This window comes from Pholis gunnellus, assembly GCF_910591455.1.
Source record: "Pholis gunnellus genome assembly, chromosome: 12".
NCBI lineage: Eukaryota > Metazoa > Chordata > Actinopteri > Perciformes > Pholidae > Pholis > Pholis gunnellus.
Genome location: NC_136539.1, coordinates 14879662 through 14907383, shown reverse-complemented (window position 1 = coordinate 14907383; position 27722 = coordinate 14879662). Strand labels below are relative to the sequence as shown.

Below are 27722 nucleotides of genomic sequence, written 5' to 3'. Positions count from 1 at the left end.
TTCCACCTGTGAGTTCCTGTTACATTTCCACACAGTCATATTCTAAATGTTGATTTTAATTTATTTTTTAAATATTTAAGTCTAGTACACTTCCTGAACTTTGTTCCAGCTAGGTGTTTTATACTCTGGCTTTTTTTTAAGTAAATGTGTTGCAAACAGCTGTCATGCACTGGTTGAAATGCATAGCTGGTTTAAGTAGATCCGATTAAATATTTGATCATTCTGATGTTTTTGATCAGACCTGACTGGGTGGAGTAATTACATTTTGTTTTCATACCTGGATCAGTGGTTGTGGATTGAGTCTGTATTCCACATTACATGTTGTGAAAGAGGATGCAAAGTAAAGAAATACACAAATTAAATAAAGTGTTATGTCATTACATCAGAACTGTGTGAACATTTTAAAATCTAAATTGTGGAAAACAAAACCAGCAGGTTAATGTTTTCTGGTGTGGTTCATTATGTCTCAGAAAAGCATACATCCCAGCATGGTGCAAATAGATGCAGATGGCTTTCTGGGGTTTGGGAGGTCTGATTATTGGCACCCTGGTGTTACACTGGGATGCTTACTGAAGAAAATCCATATGCCACAAAACAGTATACTAGACAAAAGCACTGCCAGGGTCGATACTTATTTACAAACTTGTACTGGCCTGTTTTATAGTCTGTTTTTGTTAAACAAATTTTGAAACAATTTAAGGTTAAAACACTGAACACAGACTATGGGTCAAAACTTCAAAAATGAGCCAGGGCCAGGGCAACTGTATGATTGAGGACAGCAAGGTTGTGTCATCTGTATTGTCTTCTGGAAATTTAGTTTTTTTAGTGTTTTTTCTTTTGTGGAGAATTAAGTGTGGAGAAGGTTGCATTTAGACCTATATGAAGAGAAATACAACTTTTAGAAAATACAATTATGAACAATCTAGTTATAAAATATTCTACAGTATATTTGGTTGGGAGTGGGTGCTTTGGGCCGACTGATCATTTTAAAAATGATTATTTATTTATTATTATTTGTTTGTTTGTATATTAATACATTCATTTGTATTACTTGCATTTATTTATTACGTATTTATTTATTTATCACAGCATTTGATAGCACCTAAATATTTCTGAATTCCTGACTACAGCCATGAAAGTAGCCACCAGTCGACTCGATTAGCATAAAAGCACAGACTAAAGCACACTCTTAAATTGTGCACAGCGCCATATGAAGCGCTGGAGGGCGTTTGACCTACATCTCATCATTACGTTACATTACATTGACTCGTCTCGAGCTCAAGAACACTGCAACTGACACCATCACAGACTGACGCAGGCCTGGTATTTTTCGTTAAACAGGTATACACTCATTTATGATAAGCAGCCAACATTAAGAGATCGCGTGGTGCTCTGTAAAATTAATGCGGAACAATTACCTCTGGAAACCGGAACTACATTCTCGTTTCTACCGTTCACAGTTTCTGGTCGGAGCCATAATACAGTAACGCGCAGATTTAGGAAGAGGGAAACAAGGAAGATGGCAGGCGCCAAAGTAAGTTACTTTCTTTCACGTTTCTTAAAGAACTTAACGACTCTTTTGTCCACTCTGTGAGCTTAAGTTTGCTGTGTTGAATGGGCAATTTACTAAACGTTGGAAATTAATAGTTCTTCAGACGTTAAACGTTGGCGACATGTTGAGACATGTTAAGACACGCCCCCCCATTGAATGTATACGGAACATTATACATCTGTATTATTTTTTAACAGTATGAGAACAATTGGGTGCCTTAAATAATACATTTTTGAAAAATTAAAAATGCTTTCTTGTATTCTTTTTTTTTGTAGTCAGCATTGGTCTTGTGTATGGACGTTGGGTTCTCCATGTCCAACTCTGCCCCGGGTGAAGAGCCTCCCTTTGAACTTGCCAAAAAAGTTATCCAGAAGTTTGTGCAGCGCCAGGTAAACTTCTACCACACATTGAAAAAAACAAAACATCTTTTAGGATCTCTGTAATCTTTGACACACACTGAAATGTTTTTTTCTTTTGACAGGTTTTTGCAGAGACCAAGGATGAACTGGCTTTAGTTCTGTTTGGCACAGACTCCACCAATAACTCACTGGAGCAGGACGGCCAGTACCAGAACATCACCGTGCATCGGCACCTCATGGTGGCTGACTTCGAGCTTCTGGAGGAAATAGAGAATCAGGTCCATCCAGAGAGTCAGCAGGCTGATTGTATCCTTTTGCTTACTTCTTTAAAATACAGTTTTTCAGTTAACATTGCGGGTTTAGACGTATAAAGGCAACATCTAATACGACTAAAGATTTTAAGTTGTTTTGACGTATTTAATTTCCTGGATTAGCCAACAGACACTCCTGGTATTATTATATGACAATATACATTGTATGTATATTTTGATATGAATTCGCATATACTGGGATAGAGGCTGTGCAACATGAAGGGCTTTCACATTCATTTGTAATAAGGCAGCTAGCTCCTCAGTAAACCGTTTTCTTTGCATACATTTGTATTCATCATAGCTCAAAGCAGGGGTCTCAAACTCCCGGCCCACGGGCCAAATTGGCCCGCCATGTCATTTTATGTCGCCAGCGAATCCGCCAGCAAAAGGTAGCAAACATGCAGATCTCAAACAAAGATGCTAATATTTCAGCCAAAGTCTCACCAATCAGAGCTACTCTTTTTGTTTGTGAAGCTGTAACCAACACTTCTGTGTGAGTTGTGAGGTAAAGACTTAACACTTTGACTTTAGTCATGCATCAGATCCTGTTTGTGTACAGCCCCGTTATCCTCAATGATGTTTGAGAATGTGTTTCCTCCTTAACTCCCGTTCAACAGGGCTGGATGCTCTTGTTGTGTGCATGGATCTCCTTAAGACAGAAACGGAGTAAGCAGCTGCCTGTATCGCACTCATGATTCTCACGATTAACAGAAAGAAAGAAAGAAAGAAAGAAAGAAAGAAAGAAAGAAAGAAAGAAAGAAAGAAAGAAAGAAAGAAAGATCTCCATCCACTTAAACTTTAGTTATTGTCATTGACATTGTGTTTCTTTTCAGGGGGAAGAAGTGTGATCGTCTCAACATTTCCCTCCTGACTGACCTCAACACTCAGGCCAGCTCAGAGCAGCTGGACGTTATCATTGAAAACCTGAAACAAGCTGGCATCACACTGCAGTTTTTGTAAGCTTCAAACACATTCACTATGTGTCATTTTAAATCGCACATGATACAGAAGCGCCACATATTGTCCCTGTAAAGTTATAGAATAATCAAACCTACACTGTTAAATGGGTCTCTTGGAAAGTACATTGACTGTAGTTTCAAGGCATTTACTCATTCCTATGTGTGCTTCCTTCCACCAAACCCAATGTCAGCTTGCCTTTCCCTGCGGGTGAGGATGAAGAGGGTGGAGGAGATCCGGACGGAGGAAGCCGTGGTCACCCGGGCGCAGGCAAAGGTCTGTCCAGGGAGCAGCAGAGCGGCCTCGACATGGTGAAACACATCTCTCAAAGCCTCGATGAGGAGGACGGCCTGGATCAAATTTACTCCTTCAGGTTTATTTCTCATGCCTTAACTTCTTTCTTCGTTACGTGTGTGTTTCTGTCTGAATCACATGGTCTTTTTTACACCTAAAAGTAATGTATACTGTCATTGGATGATGTCATATGACTTGGCTTTCCCCTGTGCTTCGCTCCCACTGTAGGAATGCAATTGAGCAGCTGTGCATGTTTAAGCGTATCGAGAGGAGACCGATGGCCTGGCCCTGTCAGCTGACCATCGGCAGCTGTCTGCCCATCCGTATTATTGGATACAAAGCAGTAAGTTTACTGTGAAGTACACTGGATGAATATACACGACATGCTTAATACAAAGATACATTACGTTTTTAGAGCCTGACGCCGCAGCTGCTCTCCACCGACTGCAAGTCCCAGAGCATGATGGGAAACACCTGGCTGTCGCTTGATCAAACAGCTGATTGGCTCTTAGTTTTCTAGAAAATCCTAATTTTCTGTAGGCTATAAATTTAATGTTGTGTAATGAAGGTTTTAATAGGTTCACAAACATCTTATTTGGTTGATAGTAACAATAATACAGATTATTTATATAAAACTATAAAAAAGTATTAATTACAAAGTGCTTTTCAAGGTAGACATGAAAAGAATACAATACCAGATATATACACACACATTTTAGTTCAGCTTACAAAGAATTACGAACGTAGTCTGGAAACTACGATCTGCCTACACATCGGATCTAACAGTCTGTAAATATTTATGTGACTTCTTTGAAGGCTGCTGAAAACTGTCTGACTTGACCGCAGCTTTTGTCACCAACATCCACTTTACAGTCGAGGTGCAGTTCATCTCGAACAAGCCTAATGTTAAACCAACGGCGCCTACACGTCTGCAACGGCGCCGTGGGTCGGGATGACGTTATCAGCGCTTTATGAGCGCAGGGCAGAGTGCCCGTGATTAGCTAGCCAGTGGTTTCACACACACACACACACACACACACACACACACACACACACACACACACAGGGACTCGCATGCATCCAGACTGGCTACATAAACAAAGCACAGAGAAACTCGGATTGCAACACACACACACGCAGTGTGACTTTATTCTCTGCTTCCAGGTGACAGAAGAGAAACTTAAGAAAACGTGGACCACAGTTGATGCTCAAACCAGCAAGAAGGACGACGTGAAGAGAGAGACTGTCTATTGTCTGGATGATGACAATGAGACAGAGGTGCAAAAGGATGATACCATCCAAGGTGAGCAAATTGTATGAGATTAGATTACTCAATGTTCTAATCATCACTTAATAACACTCTTAAATATAATATTTTTTGTCCACAGGTTTTCGTTATGGAAGTGATATCATTCCCTTCTCCAAAGTAGATCAAGAACAGATGAAATACAAGCACGATGGGAAGTGCTTCGCTGTTCTTGGCTTCGCCAAACAGAACTCGGTATTATATATATTCTATGCTAGTGTGATCTAAAACAAACCTAAACCTTTTCACACTGCGCTGGTTACCTTATTCACCTGCTGTTTCTTTATACCTGCAGGTACGTCGCCATCAGTTCATGGGGACTCAAGCCATCAAGGTGTTTCCTGCCAAGGATGATGAGGTGAGGACGGAGACACCCGCCACATATCGCTGGTGACTACACGTTGATGCTGACCCATTTCTGTCTCTACTGCTCCGTCTGAGCAGCATGCAGGAGTTGCGCTGTCCGCTCTCATCCGGGCGTTAGATGAACTCAACATGGTGGCCATTGTACGTTACGCCTATGACCGGCGCAGCAACCCTCAAGTAGGAGCAGCCTTCCCCTGCATCAAGAGGAACTATGAGGTGAGATCAGACAACTAAACATGCTGTTTTAGGTATATTTAAAGGGCCAGTGTGTAGGATTTAGCGGCGTCTACCCCTACTTGCACACCTCCCTTTCCAAGACTGAATAAATATTCCTTTTCTGCTATTAGATCCCCCTAAATCCCACACAACCTGTGTCAAGTAGCACGGAGTTAATGATCTGTCTCTCACCCTCAATAGTGTCTGATCTACGTCCAGCTGCCCTTCATGGAAGACCTCAGGCTGTTTACGTTTCCTTCTCTTGAAAACAACAAAAAGTTCACTGCGTCAGGTACAAAACGCCTCACAGAACTCACACATTCATGTTTAACCGACTGCAGATTTCTGGAGCTTTCCGATTATCACAGCAGCAGCTACAATATTTCGACCCGCAGGTGTGAACATGACGCCCGCTTCGGCAAAACTTCTGAACTAATGTCAACAACGCCGTGCGTGTAAATCCTTCAAAGAGAAGAATCAGTTAGAAGACTTCACTTAGAGATGGAGGACTGGACTTTTGTGTGTTATGTGATTCCTCTAGACACGCAGCTGTCGGCTGTGGACTCTCTCATTGACTCCATGATGTTAGAAGAGGAGGATAATGGAGACAAAAAGGACATGTTCAAGGTCCACCACATTCCCAACCCTTCCTTCCAGAGGCACTTCCAGGTACTGCAGTTTGTATTTGAGAGATACAGTACTTCTGTTACTTGCTTATTCTGAGTTGAGGCGACAGGAGTGTCATTTTCTAATGTCAGAAAAATCACATTTTAAATAATCTGTCTTGACTAGAGTGTCACCAGCTAGAGGCTGTTCATATTCAGTCCTCAGTCCCGGTCTGTCTCACCCAACCTTTCCCTCAGTGTCTGCATCATCGGGCAGTGAGCCCCGGCACCCCCCTTCCCCCCATGGAGCCGTGGCTGAAGGCTGCTCTTGAACGCCCCGATGTCGTTGCTGAACGTTGCCAGGGTCCACTCGAGGAGCTGAAGAAGAAGTTTCCCCTCACGGAAGTGGAGAAGAAAAAGAAGCCGAAGACGAGTGCACAGATCTTTGGCAAAGAGTACGTTTGATTCATTGTGGCGGTTGGTCCCTGAACGTTACAGACAGGACTGTTAGTCACGTAGTGTCCAAAATATTCATTTGGGAGATTGTGTGTGTGAAGGAATTTGGAATGTGTTTATTATCTTACAGTAGTGTTTAATACATGTCAGTATGGAGGTTTTACTGTTTAGTGTCGCCTGTGACCTCTTTGCCATTTCCAGCTCTGAGGAGCCAGATGCCAAGAAGGCAAAAGGAGACGAAGAGGAGGAGGACTACAGCTTTGCTGACATTGCCGAAGGCTCTGTTACTTCGGTGAGAATCAGGGGAGACGGGTTGCATAACAATCCTAGAGCGAGAGAGAACCACAAAAACAGTACTTCACCACTTGTTTTAACTGGCATACTTTTCCATTTCCCCTCCGTCCTCACAAATGTAAAACTCTTAACCAGGTGGGAAGCGTGGATCCGGCCAAGGACTTCCGGACTCTGATGAAGAAGAAGAGTCTTCCATTCGGAGAGGGTGAGGTCCAGCTTTTTCTGTCCCTTTTTCTTGTTTCTCTGTTTGCATTATAAAACACGGTGACTCATGTGCAGCCCTTGTAAAATTGTGTTTCTCTCTTTGTTTGCTCGCGGTGACCCCCCGTGTCCTTCCCACAGTCTGTCAGCAACTGACTCGCAGGATAGAGCAGTTGCTTGGCAACAAGGACACACAGTACTACATGAAAAGCCTCACCTGTATCCAGGCTTTCAGAGAGCAGTCGGTTAAGGTAAATAACCATTCGCTATCTGTCGTTCGGGCAAATGCAATTGTGAGGAGGTGGGTTTCTGTTCCAGACGTCTGTGACATTAGCAGAACGCATAGTTTTGGTTTTGCTACGGAGATTATGAGTCAGTTTGAGAAGATTACAACGAGTCTGTTTAATTTCCCGCGACTTGAACCGAGGCCAGTTCTTGTGCGAGTATATGCGTACATGTGTCTGTATGTAGGAGTTAGCTTTTAGGAGACTCGTAAACGGATTTTGAATGTTTCATATTTTTTGTAGCTGGGGGACGCCAATCTGTACAACGGTTACCTCCAGTCCCTGAAGAGAAGCATCCCAAACAGAGGGCTGGAGGTCTTCTGGGACCTGCTTGTTCAAGGTACGATAAGCCTCTTTACCCGCGGCTGCAGGATTTCATCCAAATCATTTCCTGGGTGCAAAAAAATAAGTAAATAATGCAAACGTGGGAGCTGGTAGATGCTTGAAAATGCACTGAGGCCTGAATCACGAGTCTGCTTAAAGGCGTTTTTAGACTTATTTCTTGCTGTTTGATTGACAGATGCCATAACGCTTATCGGCAAGGACGAGGTTGAAGGAAGCACTGTATCCAAAAGCGATGCTAATCAGGTGACTCCCCTATTTAAACCACTGTGAGCTGTTAAGGAAACGGGGAATGTTTTACTTATTTTAAATGAATAATGTACTTCTACTGACTGAAGCATATTCTGTCCTCAGTTTCTGGTTACTGAGGAGAAGAAAGAGGAGGCGGCTGCACCACCTGCTGAAGATACTGGAGATGTTGATGACTTGGCAAGTGTGATTTCTTTAATTCTGACCTTTTTCAGCTTTTAAATATTTAACTGAAGTTGCCAAAACTCGTGTTAAGACCATTTCCTGTATTTTTAGGACGGCCTATTGAGACCTTTCATACAAACGCTCCAGTCTTACATCTTGTTTTTTCTCTCTTCCCATGCAGCTGGACCTGATGTAACAGTGGAAGCAATGGGAGTGTCTGCAGTGAGAAAGGAGAAGAATGCAATCATTCAGCTCCACTGGACCAAACTTATTCAGCCGTCCATTGTTCTGCCTCCCACTTTGGGACCCATGACACTCCTAACACTGAGTAACAGCATACGTACAGCATAGAACTATGTGTGACTGAGCTAATGTGTGTACCAGTACTGTGTGAAATACTTTTCTTTAGTACTTAGGTACTGTATGTTGAGGGCTTCAGATGTGTTTTGTCTTTGAAATAGCCCATTTTCAGTAATGTTGGATGAGTGCTTTTAAATCTTAAGATTTATGTGCATGACAAATCCTTTGTTTACACAAGACATCACTGCCTTGTCCAAGAAACTGCAGGTTTATTATGTTAAAGCTGAATGCTCGACTTGTACTTTTGATTTGTATAACAAAACATTGTAGATGAATACAGTTTTCCCCACACACACACACACAATGCCTTGGTGTCATTTGCAAATTGTGCAGTGCAAAGTAGAATCTTAGTAGACCCGTATCTCATGTTTACAATGCTGGATTAACAGCAGTATGACCCAGTATGATGTCCACGTCCATGTGGCCTTTCTTTAACACACCCACTGGATGAAACGCTCGAACGAACTGGACAGAGACAGATCAGACAAGTCTTTTCCTTTGAAGATGGCGTCCTTGTCGCCCATGGCCAGCTTCATGAGGACTTTTTGGTCAACGTCACTTCTTGTGGCTATCACGGTGGAAACGACCTGTGCCCCTCGCATGGCACTCACAGCCTCGTCCAGGTTGTTGCTCTCAGTGATGCCGTCTGTGATGAAAACGAATGAAACCTCTGCGTTGCGTCTCGTCAGGCGAGCATTTCCTTTACCTAAGATGGTGTCGATGGTGTCAAGGATGGCAGGCCCTACGCTCGAAGAAGAGTCGAGATAAGGCAAGCGTGCCATGCCGGAGGAGATGATGGCGGGGTTGTGCGTGAAAGAAAAGGCCACGCGTTTCTCAGTTGCCTTGCCAAATTCGATCATCGCCAAGCGGGCTCGCATATGATCAGTCTTGTTCCTGGCCAGTGTCAGTCTGTTTGCCACCTTCTGCACAAATTCAAGGGCGTACTGGAAATTCAACAACCCAAGGCGCTCCGAGCCATCTAGCAGAAATACCAAATCCACCGGCCGCTGGACACACAAAGCTACAGCAGGCTCTGTAATGAAAGGAACCAAATCAATCACTAAGCTGCACCCAAATGTGCCATTGAACAAATCACCTAGCCGTGAACAACACCTACCACTTTTACAGGGGAGATCAGGGCACACGATCACAGGGTCTGGAAGGGAAATCAAATGGACATGAGTTAGAGAACTGGTCAGAAGTCCCAGTATTGTTGCACTACTGGTCCAGGCTCACCAGGACAGAGAGCCGTCTCCATCTCCTGTATGATGTTCTCAGCCACCAAGTCTACGTAACGCTTCATCCCAGTGACGCGCTCCTTCTTGTTGCACGCGATCGACACCAGGATCTCGTCATCTTGTTCCTTTTCAAACATATCGCCAACCCCGATGGCGTTCACCACCACATCGTTGTTGCAAAGGTACTGGAGCAAATCCTCATTATCACGTGGGTCATAGCGGCCGTCAGTGATCACCACCACGGACACTTTGGCTTGGGCTCTCCTGCCGTCCCTGATGAGGTGATCATAGGCGAACTTGAGAGCTGAGGGTGTGAAGGTGCCCCCGGCTATCCACTGTAGCTTCTTCACTGCCGTTTTAAAGGCGGACATGGAGTTGACGTTTGGGTCATTGAGACGAATGGCCTCAAAGGTCCCGTTGTGACTGTACTGAACAACTCCGACTCTTGTGCCTGGAAGAGGTTGACATGTCAAGGGGGGCAGATGAGGTTGGCCTTACTCTATAAGTCATTACTGTAAACAAATCCCACAAAAATACCAAAACCAAAAATTGTATTTTGTCTGTCTTTCAATACTTTAATCGAAAGCTTTAATTTAAAAAAATGAGTCACAAATATATGGTTTTATAAATTATTTTGTGTAAATTGTGCATTTGTCTGTGAGTACGTTCAGTCACGTATTAGTACAGACATGGTGCTGTGGTGAGTCCACAGTGTCCATGGATCATTTCTGTGTTTTCTCATCGTGTTTAGTACTTGGAGTTCGACCACACAGACTAACAAGCTATACCATGATTGGGTTGTATAGAAAACACTTCTCCGTATCGTAAATTATTTGTTGGTTTTGGTCTTTACATTGGATTTGTTGAAAGTAAGAAATAAAAAATATTGCCAACCTCATTCACAAATGTATTAGAGGTGCTTTTCAGCAATTAACAGAAAAAGTAAATCAAAAATATTGCAGATGTTTTGGCTTAAACAGTGTTGTGAGGTCCTGTCCAAATATTCTGTCTCTAACTGTATATTCAGTGGTGGATTAAGTGATTCACTTTTTGGAAATGGTTAATCTCTTATGGCAACCTCTACTTCTTGTCACTTGAAACTGTGTCTGCAAAAGGATTTGCAGGGATGTCTGGGCTGTGTTTTGACTCTACCGGTTGATGACGCAGGGTCGCTGGCCATAGATCCCAACCGGTTGATGGTGTTGATAACAAAGTTCTTTTCCAGGGTGAAGTTTGTCAGCCCAACGCTCTCTGAGCTATCAATTACAAATACAATGTCCAGAGCTCCACAGTGCTTCTCACAGTCTGAGACAAAAGAACAAGAACTGGATCAGTATGCTGAAAAACAATAAACAATGAAGCTGTGTTTGATCGGTGATATTTACCACAACAACCACACGTCTCCCTGATGTAAGTCATGACATCGCAGTCCTGCAGTGACGGGTGTGCATGTTAGAAGTAATACAACCAAGGAAATCTAATTACTATATAGTATTTTTCAAAACTGTACTGCTTTATGAAGTTGACTCACATTGAGCCCAGGATCGCCCACTGGTCCTGGGTCCCCCTGCACACACACACACACACACGCACACACACACAAAGAGAGGGCAATGCAATTGGATCTCAAATTTGCACGCATGGTCAAGTCATTATCTGAGCGGTTGAATCTGTTGCTTACATCAGATCCCGGATTTCCTCTTGTTCCTCTCATTCCTGGCTCACCCGGCTGACCCTCTATCCCCTGAACAGAAAACATTTTTCAGTGGAAGTGTTTCTGCATAAAGTTGCATTTCTGTGGGAGTAACATTTTCATTGATGTCTGCATCTGTTTAACCCCAATAGTTTTCAACAATTTTCTTTCTGCAGAAGACAAGCAGAACATTGATTAAACAACATGGATGTTAAGTGTTGATGATGGTTTACAGTGAGGTCTGTTTCAGGACATTGTTTTTGGAAATACATGTTGCCATTGAGCTTTCAAATTCAATGCTGTGCTCACCAAACTTCATCCACTTTTATTGATTGCCACAGATACCTAAAAGCTTGGATAAATCAAATCAAAGATATCTGCATGGATAGATATTACTGAGCAGCATACACAGCATACATTTTAAAGTATTCTCTGCACATCATGAAACACCACTTGGTGTTTTGTTAATCTACGATCTCTGGTCAAAACACAGGTTGACACCCAAATTGCACTTCAGACATTTTCTTATTTAACTTACAGGCTCTCCTGTTGGTCCGTTATTTCCAGCTTCTCCTTTGGCACCACATTCCCCTCTGCCCCCCCGGGGTCCTCTTCTACCTGGATCACCTCTGTCTCCCTGGAACGAGCAGAGTTACTTTGGACTCAAGTACTCAACATATGCAGGAATGTTGTGAGGAAGAAAGAAAACCGTACAGTGGATCCTCTCCGTCCGGGATAGTTGAATCCTGGTCTTCCATTGTCTCCCTTTAAAAAAAGAAATTTGACATAAATCACAAAATGTTAAGAGCATTTTACATGATGAAAGTAGTGGACAGAAACGTTTGACCCACTTTTGGTCCAGGTGGCCCAGAGTCTCCCCTTGGTCCAAGATCCCCAGGATTGCCCATGGTGCCCTGCAACCACAGAAGAAACTCAATAAAAGTGTAATTATCAACCGTGTATTTCACACAAATATTTTGTTAAGAATATACTGTTTTTATGGTGTTATTAACAACACACATTTCCTCCGGAGCCCCCTGTTTCTCCTGGCTGACCCATCGGTCCCGGTAGTCCTTGGTCTCCCTGGACGAGAAAATATGAGGGAAAACATCATTACGAGACATGACCTTCACTCCAGCCCACATACACTGACTTATTCTGGCTGATGGGAATTTGGCAATGCACAGTACTGGACAACTCAAAAGAAATAGCTTTCTTTTGCAGTACAATGTCCCTGGAAGATGTTTTTTTACGATAACAAGTTCAGCTCAGGCTATCTTGGCAGCAGACCCAGTACATGAAGGCGACTCTAAAGACGACTTGCTGAATTCTTAGGAAGCTGCTGAGTCATCCCTCTGCCAAAATCCACCCACAACATGATCCCCTCACCTTTGCGCCATTGAATCCGTTTTCTCCGGGCCGGCCTCTGCCTCCCTGTGGCCCTAGTTCTCCCTGGAAAATAAAAGAGTTTGTCATGATTTGCATCACACCATTAATCATCAACCAATGTATACACAACACAACAGTAAGGCAACAATTTGGGCGTAATTATCCAGAGAATCTGATTAAGAAATGGCCAATAGCAACACAGAGCTGAATCAGGCTTGGCAAGGAAGTGTTTCTGATCTTTCTCTGGAAGATTAAATCCCTGCAGAGGGATTTGAAACTCATCTCTCTCATGTTAAATTCTCTTGTGAGGTCAACCGAGTCCACTACGATTTGTTAGCGTTTCACAATACGTTGTTATTTGGCTCTCAGATCCTCAGCACCAGCTCTCTTTCGCACCGTGTTCTTCTCAGCATGTCTTCTTTTTAAGGAGGTTACACTAAATTGAGTCATATTTCTGTAAAACTGTACAGACTTTCTGCAGCTTTGCCAGGTTATTCTTTAAACAGTTTCTTCTGAGCGCTGGACTTACCTTCGTTCCTTTTAGCCCATCAGAACCTTGTCCTCCCTTTGCTCCTGGGTCTCCTCTCCTTCCCTGTTAATATTTATTTAATGATAATTTATAACAAACTATGGCAATTGTTCCCCAAATTATAACATTTCTAAGTGTTTGAGATACCCTTTCGCCTCTTTGTCCAGGTCCGCCAGGAACTCCCTGCAAGAGTAAATAGAATTGAGTCAGCTTTGAAACTTACTCACAGTAATACATAGCAGAAGTAATTATAACGAAAATAAATGTTTCGTACCAGAGGACCCTTTGTTCCCGGTGGCCCTGGATCTCCAGGATTTCCTTCTTCACCCTAATGAACAGAGATGTTTGATTTTGTTTTTCAGCAAAGGAGAATCTTCATTTTATAACAATGTTTTCTGTTGTGTTTAATTTAAAGTTTACCTTTGGTCCTAGGGCACCCTGAAGGCCAGGTGGACCCGACCTTCCAGGAAGGCCTGGGTCTCCCTAAACAAACAAATCACATTATCCACTGCACATTTGAGACGTCTGAAAGTCTACGGGGCACATAACATTATGAAACGTTTCGCCTTTTCTTGGTTTAGATCTATCCTGTTGTGAAAATTCTGACCTTCTGAAGTCTTTGGGACGGATCCTCTGAGCTCCAATTACAATATATTAAAACATCTTTCACTCTGAACCAAATGACCAACATACCATTAACAAAATGACATCCCTTGAGCTCTAGCATGGCTAATCACAGTTTGCAAAGAGTTTTTCAAAAATGTGGAAAATAATATTGATATGAAGTTTTAGGAAGGGGACTATTGTTAGCCACAGTAGCGGTGTTGGTTGATCTGTCTTCCACTTTGGTCCAAACTGAAATATCTCAACAACTACTGAAGCATTTGCTGTAAAATCTTGTGCAGACATTCATGATTCCCAGAGGATGAATCCTACTGACTTTGGTGATCCTCTAACTTTTCCTCCAGCGCCACCAGTTAGTTGAAATTTATGTTTTTGAGTGAAATGTCTCAAAAATGGATTTATATTTGGTTCAGACATTCATGTCCCCCTCAGTAATACCGTCGGGAAGCCTTTAATTTTTCCTCTAGCGCCACCACCAGGTAAAGCTTTTATTTTGTTAAGTACTTTATGACTAAATGCCTGTAAAATGACATCCACATCAGCCTCAGCTGGTGTTAGCAATTATTAGCATACATGCTAAACAAAGATGGTAAACATCGTAAACATTATACCTGCGTGTCATTGTGAGCATGTTAGCATTGGCAAAAAGCACAGGTGTGCCTAAGTACAGCCTCACAGAGCAGCTAGCATGGCTGTTGTCTCTTCTGCTTGTTTTTAGAGAAAGATCCTGGTTTTGATGTAACACAGACCTTTCCTCCGTTGTCACCCTGTGGCCCAGTGTCACCAACTTCTCCATTGTGACCATCTGGTCCCTTTTAGAGACATAAAACAGAAAGATGCAGTAGTTCAGTAAACCAGTAAACTAATCCTTATTATAGCTCTATGGCTGATGGAATGTAGAAATGAACCAGACACATTAATCATTTCATCTAATAAATATGATTAAATAACACGGTTAGAATGGCACTGGATCCACGATCTTACCAGAGATAAACTTTCTCACCTCGGTCAAAACATTTAACATTTCAACACTAGCACCTTGACAGCATCATGTAAAAAAAAAAAATTCATACAAGTACTAGACGTACCGTGTCACCTGGATCACCTTTGCAACCAGGAGCTCCAATTCGTCCGATTTTACCCTGAAGAGTTCCCAGAGACAATGATATCACATCAGTGTGCGGAACAGATTCAGAGTCACTGTATATACTGCACATTTTACTTTGTCGTATGAAGACTCACCTTTTGACCGTCTGTTCCATTCCCGCCAGTGACTCCTGCCACACCCTGAGTATTCGGACGTGAGTGAAGACAGAAAATGTCACAAAACAAACATTGACGGTGTCGGATGTAGTAGGATATCAAATATAAAATGTGTGCAAGTAAACATTAAAACTCTTATTTACCTTTGCTCCACCTGCTCCGAGTTCACCCTGATGAGATAAAGAATAGCCATCAGATTAACAGAATTTCATTCAATTTGACAGATGAAGTGAAAGGCGAGGGTATAAAGATTCCTCTCACCGTGTCACCTTTCGAACCAGTCCCTCCCTATATCAGAGCACAGAAGCACACGTTACTGAGATAAAGGACGACAAATTAGTTAACTATGAATGTGTAGCACACAAGACCATCAATCAGTGGGCCTCAGCAAACCTTCGGACCGGGTTGTCCGATTGGACCTTCAATGCCAGGATCACCCTGCAATATAATAAATCATATTCAGCATAGAAATGATACAATAATGTTTTTTTTGTACAGAATGTCAAAGTGTAATAACGTTGCTATCTTCGACCTACCTCTTTACCCTTTTTGCCGCTTGGCCCCGTATTACCTCTATCTCCTTTCATGCCCTAGAAATAAGAAGAAAGAACAAGAAAATAATAAATTGGTACAAGCAGAAATATACATAATTAACATATTTTAGTTTTTTGCTACTCACTTTTGCACCTCGAGGCCCTTTTGGTCCGGGGATCCCAGGACTCTCCAAGCATTTTTGTTCATAACACTACATGATCAAACACGACAACAAAACCATATTAATTGTAGTAACACATGAAAACATAGAAAACAAGAGATTTGGCACAATATAAGCAGAAATCTATCCCTTTTTAATGTCTGATCAAATAACATACATATAATAATAGTTAATTCCTCCTTACCTGTACAAAGGCTTGATGTTTCTGCAAAGAAAAAACAACTCTCAGTGAAAAGTGCCTCATAATGATACTGTAAGTTAAATCTGAATTAGAATATAAGCATTCAAGGTAAGAAAGGAGGAAGATTTCAGATCACCATAATCTTTATGATACGATCGATGGATTCAGTCTTTATTTCTGGTTTCCCATCAACGATGTCCACAACTAAGTAGTCATCACGGTACACTTGAGGGAGAGAGCCGGCTATGTCCCTCATTCCTAATTCATCGATGCTCCTGGACGCCGCCACTGAGAAAATTTGTATCTTTTTATGCACGGCCTTCTCTGCCATTTCCCGCATCCCTCCACATCGCTCTGCTGTCACATGCCCGTCAGTGATGACCACAGAGAAGAGGACGGCCTTCGTCCCTGAGTAGTGGCGGGTCATCTGGTGAGTCATTTCTTTCAGGGCGCAGTCGGTGTGGGTGCCTTTGCCTTCATATATAATCCCATTGAGGTTCCTGATGAAGTTCTCCTTGGTCGTGAACGGACTGAAGACGTGCTGCGACTCAGAGAAGTTCAGGCCTCCTATGGACCAGGAGATCTGGATCTGGCCCATGTACTCCTCATCAACTAGCCTCTGGGCAAAAATCTTGGTGAACTCCATAATCTTTTTCACCAGGCTCCCAGGTGGGGACTCCTGTAAGGCGATGGTCTCTGAGGTGTCGAGGGTAAAAAACACCTTGACGGGACAGTCAATTATCCCAGCTGGAGGAGAGAACATTGACCAACGTGTTAACATCTTTACTGCGTCGTTACAAATGTAACACATGCAGTGGAAAAAAGTAACTCAGTATATTTACTCAAGTGCCGTATTAAAGTAGTTTTGAGGTAATTTTACTTTACTCGCGTATTTTCTATATTTTTCTACCCCCTTACATTACAGAGGGCAATATTGCATTTTTTTACACATGGATGTATAAAGAGAACTAGACAAAACGTCTGTGAATTACAGAAATGTCTTTCCAAAAGTAAGACTATGGGGAAAAGTATTTTTGGGCCACATGGCATCACGTGACGGACCCGAAATGTGTAATTCCACCGTTTGACCACAATGTAAAATTTTATTCAAATCCTGGTGGTGCTAGTTACTAGGCCTGCTACAATAAATACTCTATCGTCTCATGGTACAATATATGGACAATCATTTTTATGTTATCAACTTATTGTATGATATATGGACTTGATTATTATTTGATCAGCGCTGACTAGTTTGATCAGAGTTCACTAGCTTCACAAGCGGTGATTGACAGCTACGTTAGAGAATTCTTTGCTCTGATTGGTTGTTTTTTGTTGGCCGCAAAAGCCATTAGGAGCACTAAAAGAAGGCAGAGGAACCTCATTTTATCCACAGATTATCAGTCTCATGTTCTGCTGTCAGCATAGTGACAGTTTGAGGAAATATGAAAATAATAGTTATTTTTATTTCTTAACCAACTGTAGCTTTAAGTATATGTCATTGCCAATACTTACTTTTACTCAAGTAGTATTTTGAATGATGGAGTATTTCTATAGTGTGGTATTTCTACTTTTACTGAAGTCAAGAATCTGAATACTTCTTCCACCATTGAATATATAAAAAGGCCTAAATAAAAAAAAAAAAAGACATTGTCATATTCAACTGAGCTCAAAATATATTAATAGAACTCACTCTTACAACCTTGAGGTCTGGGTGGGAGTGGAGGTGGAGTCGGACCTGGACTGTCGCCTCGCCCAGGTATTGGCCTCGGTCCACGAGGGGTCAGACCTTGAGGGATTGCAGCTTGGAGCAAGCACAGAAAGATGAACCCTGAAATCATCGCCATTTTTCCTGCAAAACAAAAACAAGACAGAGGACAGTTGTTGAAGGTTTACTTTTCACTCCAGCGCTCCCTTTAAATGCAGGAAATAGCTGTCAAACAAGTGAGTCTTCACAGAAGGCATCTCCTCAGAGCTTAGGAATGTTCATCGTTGTTTTAAATAATGTCTGTGAATGACCACGCACTGTTGAAAAGAAGGGCAATATTTAAATTTGTGGCTGAAATGGAAATCTTTTTAGTTGCATACCGCCTGTTTGATGAAACAGTCATCCACGCCGGGGGTTCCCAAACTATTTAATGTCATGAATGATAGAACATAAAAAAGACATCAGAGGATCTAGATACGATTTGGTTTAAGGAGGGCCCACATCTAAAAAGGAGTTGTACTGTTTGAAAAACATAAAGATGACAACAGATAGATAAGATTTTATTGAGGGAACTCGAAGCCAGACAGCTGTGCTGTTGTACAGTGCTGGAATGTAAGTATATTTACTTAAGTACTATTTTGAGGTACTTGTACTTATCTTGAGTATTTCCTTTTTCTGCTGCTTTATACTTCTACTCTACTACAACCCAGCGGGAAATACAGTATTATACTTTTTAGCCTATTACATTTTTTCAACAGCTATATATTTACATGCTTCACACATTCATATTTTCTATTGATTAAACTACCCAACACTATATAAAGTGGATAAAATTAGCTCCACTGGAACAGCCACATCATTATCATGTAATAGCAACACCATCGTGTAGAAATACTCTGTTACAAAAGTCCTGCATTAAACCTTTAATTCAGTAAAAGTACAAAATCATTGACATCAATACACTTCAAGTAAGTAAAAGTGCTCACTACGCAGAATGGCCCATTTCAGAATAATATATATCATATTACTGGATTATAATTATTGATGTATTAATGTGAGAATCACTTTAATGTTGAAGCTAAAAGTGGCGGTCATTTTAATTAATCTGCTGGGTGGGCTGTGAACTTCCTCCCGGGGTTCAATAAAGTTGTATCCTAATCTGGCACAATCATCATTTCTTTGTTAAATGTAGTAAAGTATAATATACAATATGTCCCTCTGAAATGTAGTGGAGTAGAAGTAAAAACTATCCTAAAATGAAAATAGTCAAGTAGAGTGAAACTACCCATAAAATTGGATTTACATACAATAATTGAGTTAATGTTACTTTCCACCACTGCTGCTTAATGCATCGGTAATTGTGATCCAATGCTGTAATGTAGAATAATATAAAACTCTGCTTCTACTGCTATGCGACTTTTACTTATGATGAGTTGAGTACATGTTGCTGCTAATACTTGCACTTTACTTTTTGGAATCAGGACTTTCACTTATCTCCCACAAGGCGCCCACATCAGCGACCACGATCCTTCATTTTTTACTTTCTTCCAAAAACACCCTCAGCTGTGACGTAAAGTACATATAAACCGAAGACTAATTGCTTTATATTTTGAGTTGCGTATCTGGTCCGTGCATTACACACTACACTTCACTAAGCCTTTAGAAAAGTTAAATTAAAGTGTACTCACCGCGGCGACTGTACGGACAAAGTTCTTAATGAACGATGCGACAATAAACTGTCGGGAAATTGAACCAGTTTCCAAAGAATGTAAACTATAGATAATCTGCTCAATCTGAGCTCCCATATCAGCCGACTGGTCCAGGGTCAGCTCTTGGTCCAGGAGACGCCCAGCTTTAATCTCAATTGACGCAAGAGCGCGCTTGGTGCACGCGGAACGGAATTTCATTGGAGAGATGATGTTTAGATAGTCGGCCTGTGTTTGACATGGCTGCTGGAGTCAAGAGAGACAGCACGGTATCCAAAATGTGTAAATCTGGAAAATAAAGCAGCTTTAAATAAACACAAGATGCTGTGATAATCTATTTATCTGCCTGATTTGACAGAATAAAAGTGAGTCACAGACTGATTGTCTCCAAACAGCAGCTTTACAAACACTTCAACACCACTGCTGCATATCCTTACATGGAGAGGGCTGCACAGGCTCCCAGTCTGTTTATACTTTAAGACTACACAGCACCAGAGATGTCATGTTGGAATTTAACTGCTTCAACTATCCAAAAATGATAGTTTATGAAATAATTAGTTGATTAATTAATCTGTCGATTAAAAGAAAAAGTATTCAATCAGCCTATTTTGATCAGTTTAAACATTTTTATTGCAAAAATGTCAAAACACTAGCAGCTTTCAGTGTTTTTCTGTTTGGGTTTTGGACCGTTTATGAAATATAACAAGCTATTTATTACATCTCTTTAGGTTTGAAATTTGTATACATGGTATACTTAAAGTACAAGTATGTTTGCTCAGACAGTGAAGCCTATCTAAGTGTAGTTTTCAGGGACTACTTCAGTATTCACATTTTGTACACTTTGCTTGCGATGCATTGTTAGACCAGCAGTGTATAAAATAGTTAACATGTAAACCAGCTAAAACAGGGAAAATGTACACATTGGTGCATGAATACCCATGAATAGGAAATAGAAAAAAAAGCTAAATATTACTCACAGAGCCTACATTTTGCTGTACATACTGTGAATAAAGGATTTATACTCGAGTATTTAATAAATAGTTTTCCTCAAAAGTTCTCTGTGGAGTTTTCTTGTAAACGTTTCTTGTGTAACACTACTGTTTACATTCAGTGTTACCAGTGACCTAACTTTGAACTGTGGGGCTACTTTTGAAAGTTACAAAACCTGAAAATTACACAATCTTACAATTTGTTATAATGTGTACTTCCAGTTTAACACAGGGGATAACGACTGGGCACATACTTCTCAACTTGCTGCTGCTGTCCTGCCGTTGGTATAGGCTGTAAATTCAGTTAGCTATGTCGCTGCCATGCAAGCCCGACTTCCCCATGATGTCCTGCTGCTTTCATCTTTAGTCATCCTCAGAAAGATGCTTGAGATCATTAAAGCCTGTTCTTGACCAGGTCACTGTCTCCTCCCAATAAAACACACGGGGAACGATAAAGCGTCTTCTCTGACAGCTAATGTTGGCCATTAGCCATCTTTTTCTTGGACAAGTGTAACCCCCCTGCAGCTGTCACTTTAGAAACAGTGCAGAATAGACAGAAATTAGGGGAATTATCAAATCTAATATAGGTTCAATGAGGAGATTGGTGAATATGTCACTTGTTTGACTGCTACACAGACAAGAAATATCCACCCCGAATTACACGAAACAACGTTTTTTTTACAAAGGTTTAATTAGGACACAATATAATAATCAATAGTAGGCCTACAACAATTTCACATTTCCAAACATCAAAGGGTGTCCACGCATGTAGTATGAAAATCAACACAAACCTCTGAGATCTCAGGAATAAAATTAAATTGAAAAAAAATGATAAAAGAAAGAGTTCAGTTCTCAAATGTCCTACCGCCCCGCCGGTGCACAATGTCCAGTGAAATGGACTCCAGGTGAACTGTGATGTCCGATTGAGATGGAGATTCCCTCAGGTGAAGGTAGATGGTAAGATGATTGGAGAGAGTGGTGACAGGCAGGACGGTGGATGGACGACACCTCCGGTTCCAGCGAAGAAGCGATACAAAAAAAACCCAGTCTATGCACATATGCAGGACAATAGTTCATTACTAAATTTACTCAACTGGGCCTGCAACCCGCATGGCTGTAAACATCACACACAATATAACAACTAATTAGCGAACATACATAACTCAAGGCATTCAATTACAATCATTACATCTTCATGAATGTTTTTTTTTTCCTATCCTCTTCAGATTTATCCTGACTGGTTTTTTCTTTTCGTAAAATACAACTTACATACAAACTTATTCCTAAATATCGTCGAGCATTCATGTTAACAAACATGCAACGGTAAAAGCATTGAACTTCAATTCACTCACCAGGATATCAAACGTTCTAAGAATCTCCAGGCGAAACTGCAGCTCTTCAGTGACTCGTCGTCTAACATTCAATATAAAGTTGTTGACTTTATTCTCTCAGAATCTGACTCATCTTTTTTCCATCCTCTCATCCATACACACTTCTACTATACTAAAGCGCATACGGAAAAAAACAAAGATCCTCTAATAAAAACGGATTATCACTTCTATCGATCTCTGTGTATGGAGAAACAAAGATCGTTTATTAAGGATAAGATTGACTCTCCTAGCATTCTTCTGTGTACAGAGGAAAAAAAACGGCTATCTGACCACCTGTCGACCTCACGTAAAGGGACAGTAACATAGTTCCACAACATAATAATTAAGATCCAGATTAAATTATTATTCTGGTTACACAAGAATGTCCTTCTGTTTTTTTACAATCATTTTTTACCAGAGCGTTGGTTTATAACAACATCACGAGGTGTTTTGCCATAAAACACACACACACACTCTCACACACACACACACACACACACACACACACACACACACACACACACACACACACACACACACACACACACACACACACACACACACACACACACACACACACACAGGTGACTTTGATGGCACTGGAGACCCTGCAGCATGAGCTTCGTTCTCACTGCCATGAGACATAAAATCAATTTTTCATTGTCTCCTGAAGGACATTTTTCCTTTCAGACTCTGCAGATATATGATCATAAATGGCATGCCTGTCTTTTCATGCCTCCATGACATTCTCCTTATTTTTTTCATCAAGAGCAGAGACCTCAGCAGTGACTTTGACGCGGTCACTCAGTGGTCCCCATGATTGAAACTTTATGCTTCATTTAACTTTAGTAAGCAAGTACAGATATGCTGTGGTTAAAATGTAATCTGAGGTACTTAATAACAGACCTACAACATCACTGTAAAAAAGGGCATATAAGGATAGAGAATAGACCTGACCCTCACATAAACTATGCTGTTTATTCAGTTTATTCATCATGCACATTCATTCATGGATGAAGCTAAATCCTCAAGTGAATGGTGAAATCTTCACCTTCAAAGGCAAAACAAAGAAAGGAAAATATAGAAAATACACTGAAAAACATAAAAAGATGTGGAAAACAGCAAGCAGGATTACTGACTAGAGCCCTGTCAAATCTGGAAATAATGGTATAGCTGATCCAGATTTTGCTCAATAGAATTGCCCAGACACTGCAAACCTTTGTTGTTTACAAGGATTGGATATTTAGGGCGTGCGCCCTAGTTTTAGAGATGTATTTTAATCAAGTCACACACTGTACTCTGACACAGTGTGACAATCAGCAGGAATGCATTAGTGCACTAGGCGGTCTGTTTATCGACATTCAAAGGCATCGTGCTCAGGAAGTTCCTCATCAGTGGCTCAGCTAGAGAAATGCAGTGGTGCTGCTATTGACCTGCTCACAGAGGGCTGCTGCTGTTTATAGAGAACCATAGTGTGTGTGTGTGTGTGTGTGTGTGTGTGTGTGTGTGTGTGTGTGTGTGTAGGGTGGGGGTGCATCTGAAGAGATGCTGAGGTAGCAAGTGAGTGATTAAGAGAGAGGCAGGCAATCTGAGCTGCTTTCTCCCGGGTAACACTCGTTTTAATGCCTGCTGCATCCAGATTAACATTTACAGGTAGAGCAGCTGTGCACCACGAGGAGCAGGAATAAGGAACAATGATGACATCCTCAAACCAGAGCACTCAAATATCTTATACATTAATAAAACAATGACGACTATATTTAACAAATAAAGGCCATTATCTTTTTGGCATAGTTATGGAACCCATATATGTTTTACCAATGAACACCTTTTTTAAACTTCAATATCAATATCACCCCTAGGGATAAGAATACATTTTTTATATCCCTGAAAAAGTCTGATATGTTGTATTTTTATATTGTATAAGACTGTCCATAATCAAAACACAAAGCAAACATATTACAAGTAAAAGTACTGTTTTAAGGGTGCAGTATACATGAAAATTAATACAGCAGCAAAATACGAGCTGCTATGCTGTGCTTTTAGTGCATGCTCGTGCATGTTCGTGCACGTGAGCATGCCCCACTGGTTAGCTAAGGGCAGCTGCTCCGCATTGCGCTCAAACGGCAGTTACAGCTGAACCCGAACGACAGCGTCGTTGCGGCAGTGCCACCCTCCATATCCCCAATCAGGTAAACAACCCTGTTAGGTTTGTCAGTGCTGCGTCATTGTTTTTCACTGTTAACGCTGTTGGCACTGTTATCTGCAAACTGCTGACTCAGCTGTTGCCATGTTGAGAGTCATTGAGAGGGAATCAATTTCTGAATTTTTTATTTCTGAATTTCTCTTGGGGTATTTAAGGAGGACGTTCTTGAGTACATTTCCACCGCTAGTGATGCCTAAACTGTATAGTATCGTGGTTTCACAGAGACAAGCAAAACCTATTACAGTGAGCAGTATGGCCTCTACTGTTTGCAGAGACATGCCACTAGTCACGTAAAATTACTCTTAGCAAGACAATACATTGCTACTTGTAGTTTGAATTGTATGATTGCAACTGCACATCAAAGTATGTAGCAAATGTTAAAAGAGCATACTAAGAATTTCCTGGGTCCAGACCTGTAAATCACTTAAGTGTAAATATAAAGCTGTTTTTACTCCCAAGTAGCCAGAGAGAGCAGTTCACCAATGGGCCACCAGGGGGAGAACACAAGCTACACAAACATGTCACTGAGAATCATTTCTATTTCTGATCTTACGGATGTTTTGTTTGACAAGTGAAGTACAGAATGTTTTACATCTTTTCAATTGGTTCCTCGCTCGTAAAAGTTGTTTCCGACTAAATGATTATTTATTTACCGATGGCTTGTGGTTAGGCTTGTCATCTCACACCAAGAAGGTTGTGGGTGGGAATCTCCTCTGTAGACTTCCTGTTTGGAGTTTCTTCCTGTGTGCGTGCTGGTTTCCTCCCAGTCTGAAAACATGCAGATGCATTGAACTAGAGCCTCTAAATTGCCCAGATGTTTGTTTTTCTGTGACAATTAACTCAAAAGATTCTGCCTCAGGCATAGCCCCCGGCTCTGAACAGGTATAGGTCTGTATAGAAAAAGGATGGATTCAAAAGATGAAGAATCTGACCATAAGTGTTAAGGCTGCAATTTCTCCCAGCCTTATCACTGATCCTAGCCTCTTTATGACAATCATTTCATCTCACCTCAACAGAAATTGCACATTTTCATTTTCAAAGGTAGGAGAAGTAGCAGAGAGTGAATGCGGTGTATTCTGCCCGTCTGATTCCGCTTGAATAACACATTAGCTGTCTGCAATTTACCCACTTTCAATGGTTCTGTATTGTATAAAGTCTGCAAAAATCATTTTTGGGTCAATTTTCTGCAGATGAAAGCAATGCTTATACAATGGTTATGGTTGTATTACAATGTAACCAGGAGGAAGACAATCTGTCTGAAGTCACTGCTTTGTATGAATTTCAGATGCTCAGACTCTGCAAAGGGCCTCAATTATTTGCCTCAGCAGAGATGTTAAAAGCTTTCACATTTGATAGAAAAATCGAATTGGTGAGTTTCATGAATTACGTTTTCTCATGTTTGCCTCAAGTAAAAATGTATATACATTTACAAACCGCAACAGTAGTTCTGCTCTGGCTTATATTTTGTCTCATTTTATATTCAAATATTATTTATAATCGTGGAATAGTATTGAGATGATCCACTGATCAAATGAAACCTGAGAAGAATGGAAATAGAATGCACACCTTGAATTGTTTGGTGAATTGTTTTTAAAAGATGGCCTTAAAAACAGAGAAAGTTGAAAATACAGAGTTACAAGTGTGTCTTCATACTCCCTGCTCCAACATTCATTCTAACATGGAGTATGTTATTTCCAAAGCATGCAATAGCTATGATCTCATTATGTGCAAATGAGCACAGTTAAATATTTAAACTGCTGGAGACAGAAAGACTTAATTCCTGTGCATTTGGTTGTTTATTGAGTTTCATCAAAGCTACGTGTGTGTGCGTGTGAGTTCAAAGAGACAAGGTGTGAAGAGAATTGAGGCAAGCAGAATCATGATGAACTCTCTGCAACCTCCCTGCTCTTCGCAAGCTGGATCTATACAGCAGCTCCCACCCATTGATATCAGCACTTCATGGCTTAAATAATTCAGCAGAAAATCATGGTGCTATACCTGACTCTCTGCTGATACTGTACTCCTGGCATTTGATTATGATGAGGAGCAGCAGCTGCAAAAGATAACACATCCACCAGGTAACATGGAGATCAATTAGGAGAAACACTAAAGGCTAAACAGAAAGCAGGTAGTGCATTTCATGATTATGCTTTGTTTCCCTACAATAAAGTTAACACTTATATTGATAAGACAAGGTTACAGTGTACTGCTGCTTTGCATAGAAACCTACAGGAATAAAAAAACAATTACATGACATTAAGCTCCTCATTCATATCAGATGTATTTTTAAGCTAAAGATTTGTTTGATTTTTAGGAGACTGCATCCGAATGAGAGACTGTAGAGTAATGTACAGTGTCTTCGCTGCACAGCATCAGACTGTCAGTCTGTTGAAGTTGTGGGGAGAAAATGGGTAACATCAATAAGTCCGCCCCGCTATGAGCATGTTTTTAACAGTGTTTTTTCCCTCCTACAACATGCTTTATAGATCTAGTCTCCCCTGGGATTAAACTGATCTTTCATGGACATGAAACAAGAGCTGTGGTGAAATATCAAAGAGCATATCTGAATCTGAGAGACAAGAGATGAGCTTTGTGAGCCAAATGTGAACATGAATATGGGTCTAATGGACCGCAAGTGACACCACTGCTTTGGAGCAGAAACGTGTCTTCATGCGCGCAGATACTGGTAGAAGCAGTTAAGCAAAGTAGCTGATGCTCTGTCCTTAGTGTACTTTAATCCCATTGTTGTATGGATGGATGGTATACTGTAAAAGGCACCTCTTTGAGAAAAGAGGGCACACAACTGTGTTCCGAAAAGAGCAAATGCATTCTCAAAACTCAACAAAATCACATAATGGTGTCGGGGAACAAAAGTACAAAACAGTCCATCAAACAGGCATTGATTTAGGAAGGTAAAAATCTAAAAAAAGGTTTGTGAATTAGTTTAGGCTGCCTGTTTACTGCTCCAGCTCTTGAGTTTAGTTGTTGTAACCCTTTTATACATTTCCCCAGCTTACATACAGCAACTGCAACTCCAACTATCTCTGCTTCTATTTTTCACATATATTTTATTACTTATTGAGGTGGTCAACCTGGACCCTGGAACACAATGTCTGCAATGCATCTGGATAATAAAGAAACGCTGCAGTACATCAATTTAACATGCAGAGATATGTTTTTTTTTTTTCATAATCTTCTCATGAACTACTGCACTTATTAAATAAGGAAAATGCTGATGGTATCCCTTAATTGTCACTGATTATTGCGATGGTGTAGAAGGTTTGAAGGTTTTCTATTGTCAAAATGCATTTAGAGGAAGTTCTTTCTACCTTTTTTTTGGGCCATTGCTATGTAATACAGACAGATCAAAAAGAAACAGCGATGAGAATCTAAGCTCAAAAGTCGTCTTATGAAGGATTTGGTGTTTTCAACCCAGCATTCATTAATCAAACAGAGCCGGCCGAGGTGTCACCTGAGATGCGGTTGAAAGCGCTCAATCAATAGGTGACCTTTGAGCTTAGATTGTCTTCACCATGCAAAGATGCATTGAACATCTATGCACATTTTAACAAATATTATTTTCCCCAAATATAAAAAAATAATACATTTCCAACCAATTGTGCAAATCAAACAACTTTGACTTTTATTCAATGCATGTAAGGACATCAGAGATGCATTTTGAAACGAACAAGAACATGGTATTAATCCAGTGCAGTTGAGTTCAGACCTTTTTTTGAACTGTCAGCTGGTTCATAAATCGTTCACCTCCATGTGAGATAAGGCCTCAAACTGACTCC

At 40.9% G+C, this 27722-nt stretch overlaps 2 protein-coding genes across 3 annotated transcripts; one reads left to right on the top strand and one right to left on the bottom strand.

The window, feature by feature from the left end:
* Window positions 1-1456: 1456 nt before the first annotated feature.
* LOC306703836 (X-ray repair cross-complementing protein 5-like) lies at window positions 1457-8363 on the top strand. The gene is made up of 21 exons (XM_079169952.1): window positions 1457-1534; window positions 1828-1941; window positions 2034-2217; window positions 2840-2888; window positions 3056-3178; window positions 3373-3552; window positions 3702-3816; window positions 4638-4776; window positions 4862-4974; window positions 5075-5137; window positions 5224-5361; window positions 5563-5653; window positions 5903-6030; window positions 6225-6421; window positions 6624-6714; window positions 6852-6921; window positions 7059-7168; window positions 7445-7541; window positions 7722-7789; window positions 7898-7972; window positions 8139-8363. Exons 1-21 carry the CDS (start codon window positions 1520-1522, stop codon window positions 8151-8153), a joined length of 2175 nt encoding a protein of 724 aa, XP_079026078.1. The 5' UTR covers window positions 1457-1519; the 3' UTR covers window positions 8154-8363.
* A 143-nt stretch (window positions 8364-8506) lies between these two features.
* LOC306703835 (collagen alpha-2(VI) chain-like) lies at window positions 8507-19479 on the bottom strand. Of its 2 annotated transcripts, none has more exons than XM_079169950.1 (28): window positions 19343-19479; window positions 17640-17798; window positions 16086-16696; window positions 15953-15973; window positions 15733-15798; window positions 15590-15643; window positions 15447-15491; window positions 15315-15341; window positions 15197-15223; window positions 15033-15077; window positions 14879-14932; window positions 14540-14602; window positions 13587-13649; window positions 13441-13494; window positions 13314-13349; window positions 13167-13229; window positions 12638-12700; window positions 12269-12331; window positions 12100-12162; window positions 11963-12013; window positions 11787-11885; window positions 11237-11299; window positions 11087-11122; window positions 10941-10986; window positions 10708-10860; window positions 9554-10006; window positions 9435-9473; window positions 8507-9350 (listed from the first exon to the last, which is right to left on the bottom strand). In XM_079169950.1, exons 2-28 carry the CDS (start codon window positions 17791-17793, stop codon window positions 8749-8751), a joined length of 3114 nt encoding a protein of 1037 aa, XP_079026076.1. In that variant the 5' UTR covers window positions 17794-17798; window positions 19343-19479; the 3' UTR covers window positions 8507-8748. The 2 variants fall into 2 exon arrangements, with proteins under 2 accessions (XP_079026076.1, XP_079026077.1); XM_079169951.1 differs by having other exon boundaries at window positions 17649-17798.
* Window positions 19480-27722: the final 8243 nt, after the last annotated feature.

What these genes read in the sequence shown, in the direction of transcription:
- LOC306703836 (XM_079169952.1), top strand. An exon ending in GTATTATTGGATACAAAGCA is followed by an intron (nt 3,817 to 4,637) that starts GTAAGTTTACTG and finishes CTCTGCTTCCAG; the next exon opens with GTGACAGAAGAGAAACTTAA. An exon ending in AAAGGATGATACCATCCAAG is followed by an intron (nt 4,777 to 4,861) that starts GTGAGCAAATTG and finishes TTTTGTCCACAG; the next exon opens with GTTTTCGTTATGGAAGTGAT.
- LOC306703835 (XM_079169950.1), bottom strand. Translation starts at nt 17,793, where the DNA reads ATGGCGATGATTTCAGGGTTCATCTTTCTGTGCTTGCTCCAAGCTGCA. An exon ending in ATCGTATCATAAAGATTATG is followed by an intron (nt 15,974 to 16,085) that starts GTGATCTGAAAT and finishes TTTTCTTTGCAG; the next exon opens with AAACATCAAGCCTTTGTACA. An exon ending in GGAGACGTGTGGTTGTTGTG is followed by an intron (nt 10,861 to 10,940) that starts GTAAATATCACC and finishes CTTTTGTCTCAG; the next exon opens with ACTGTGAGAAGCACTGTGGA.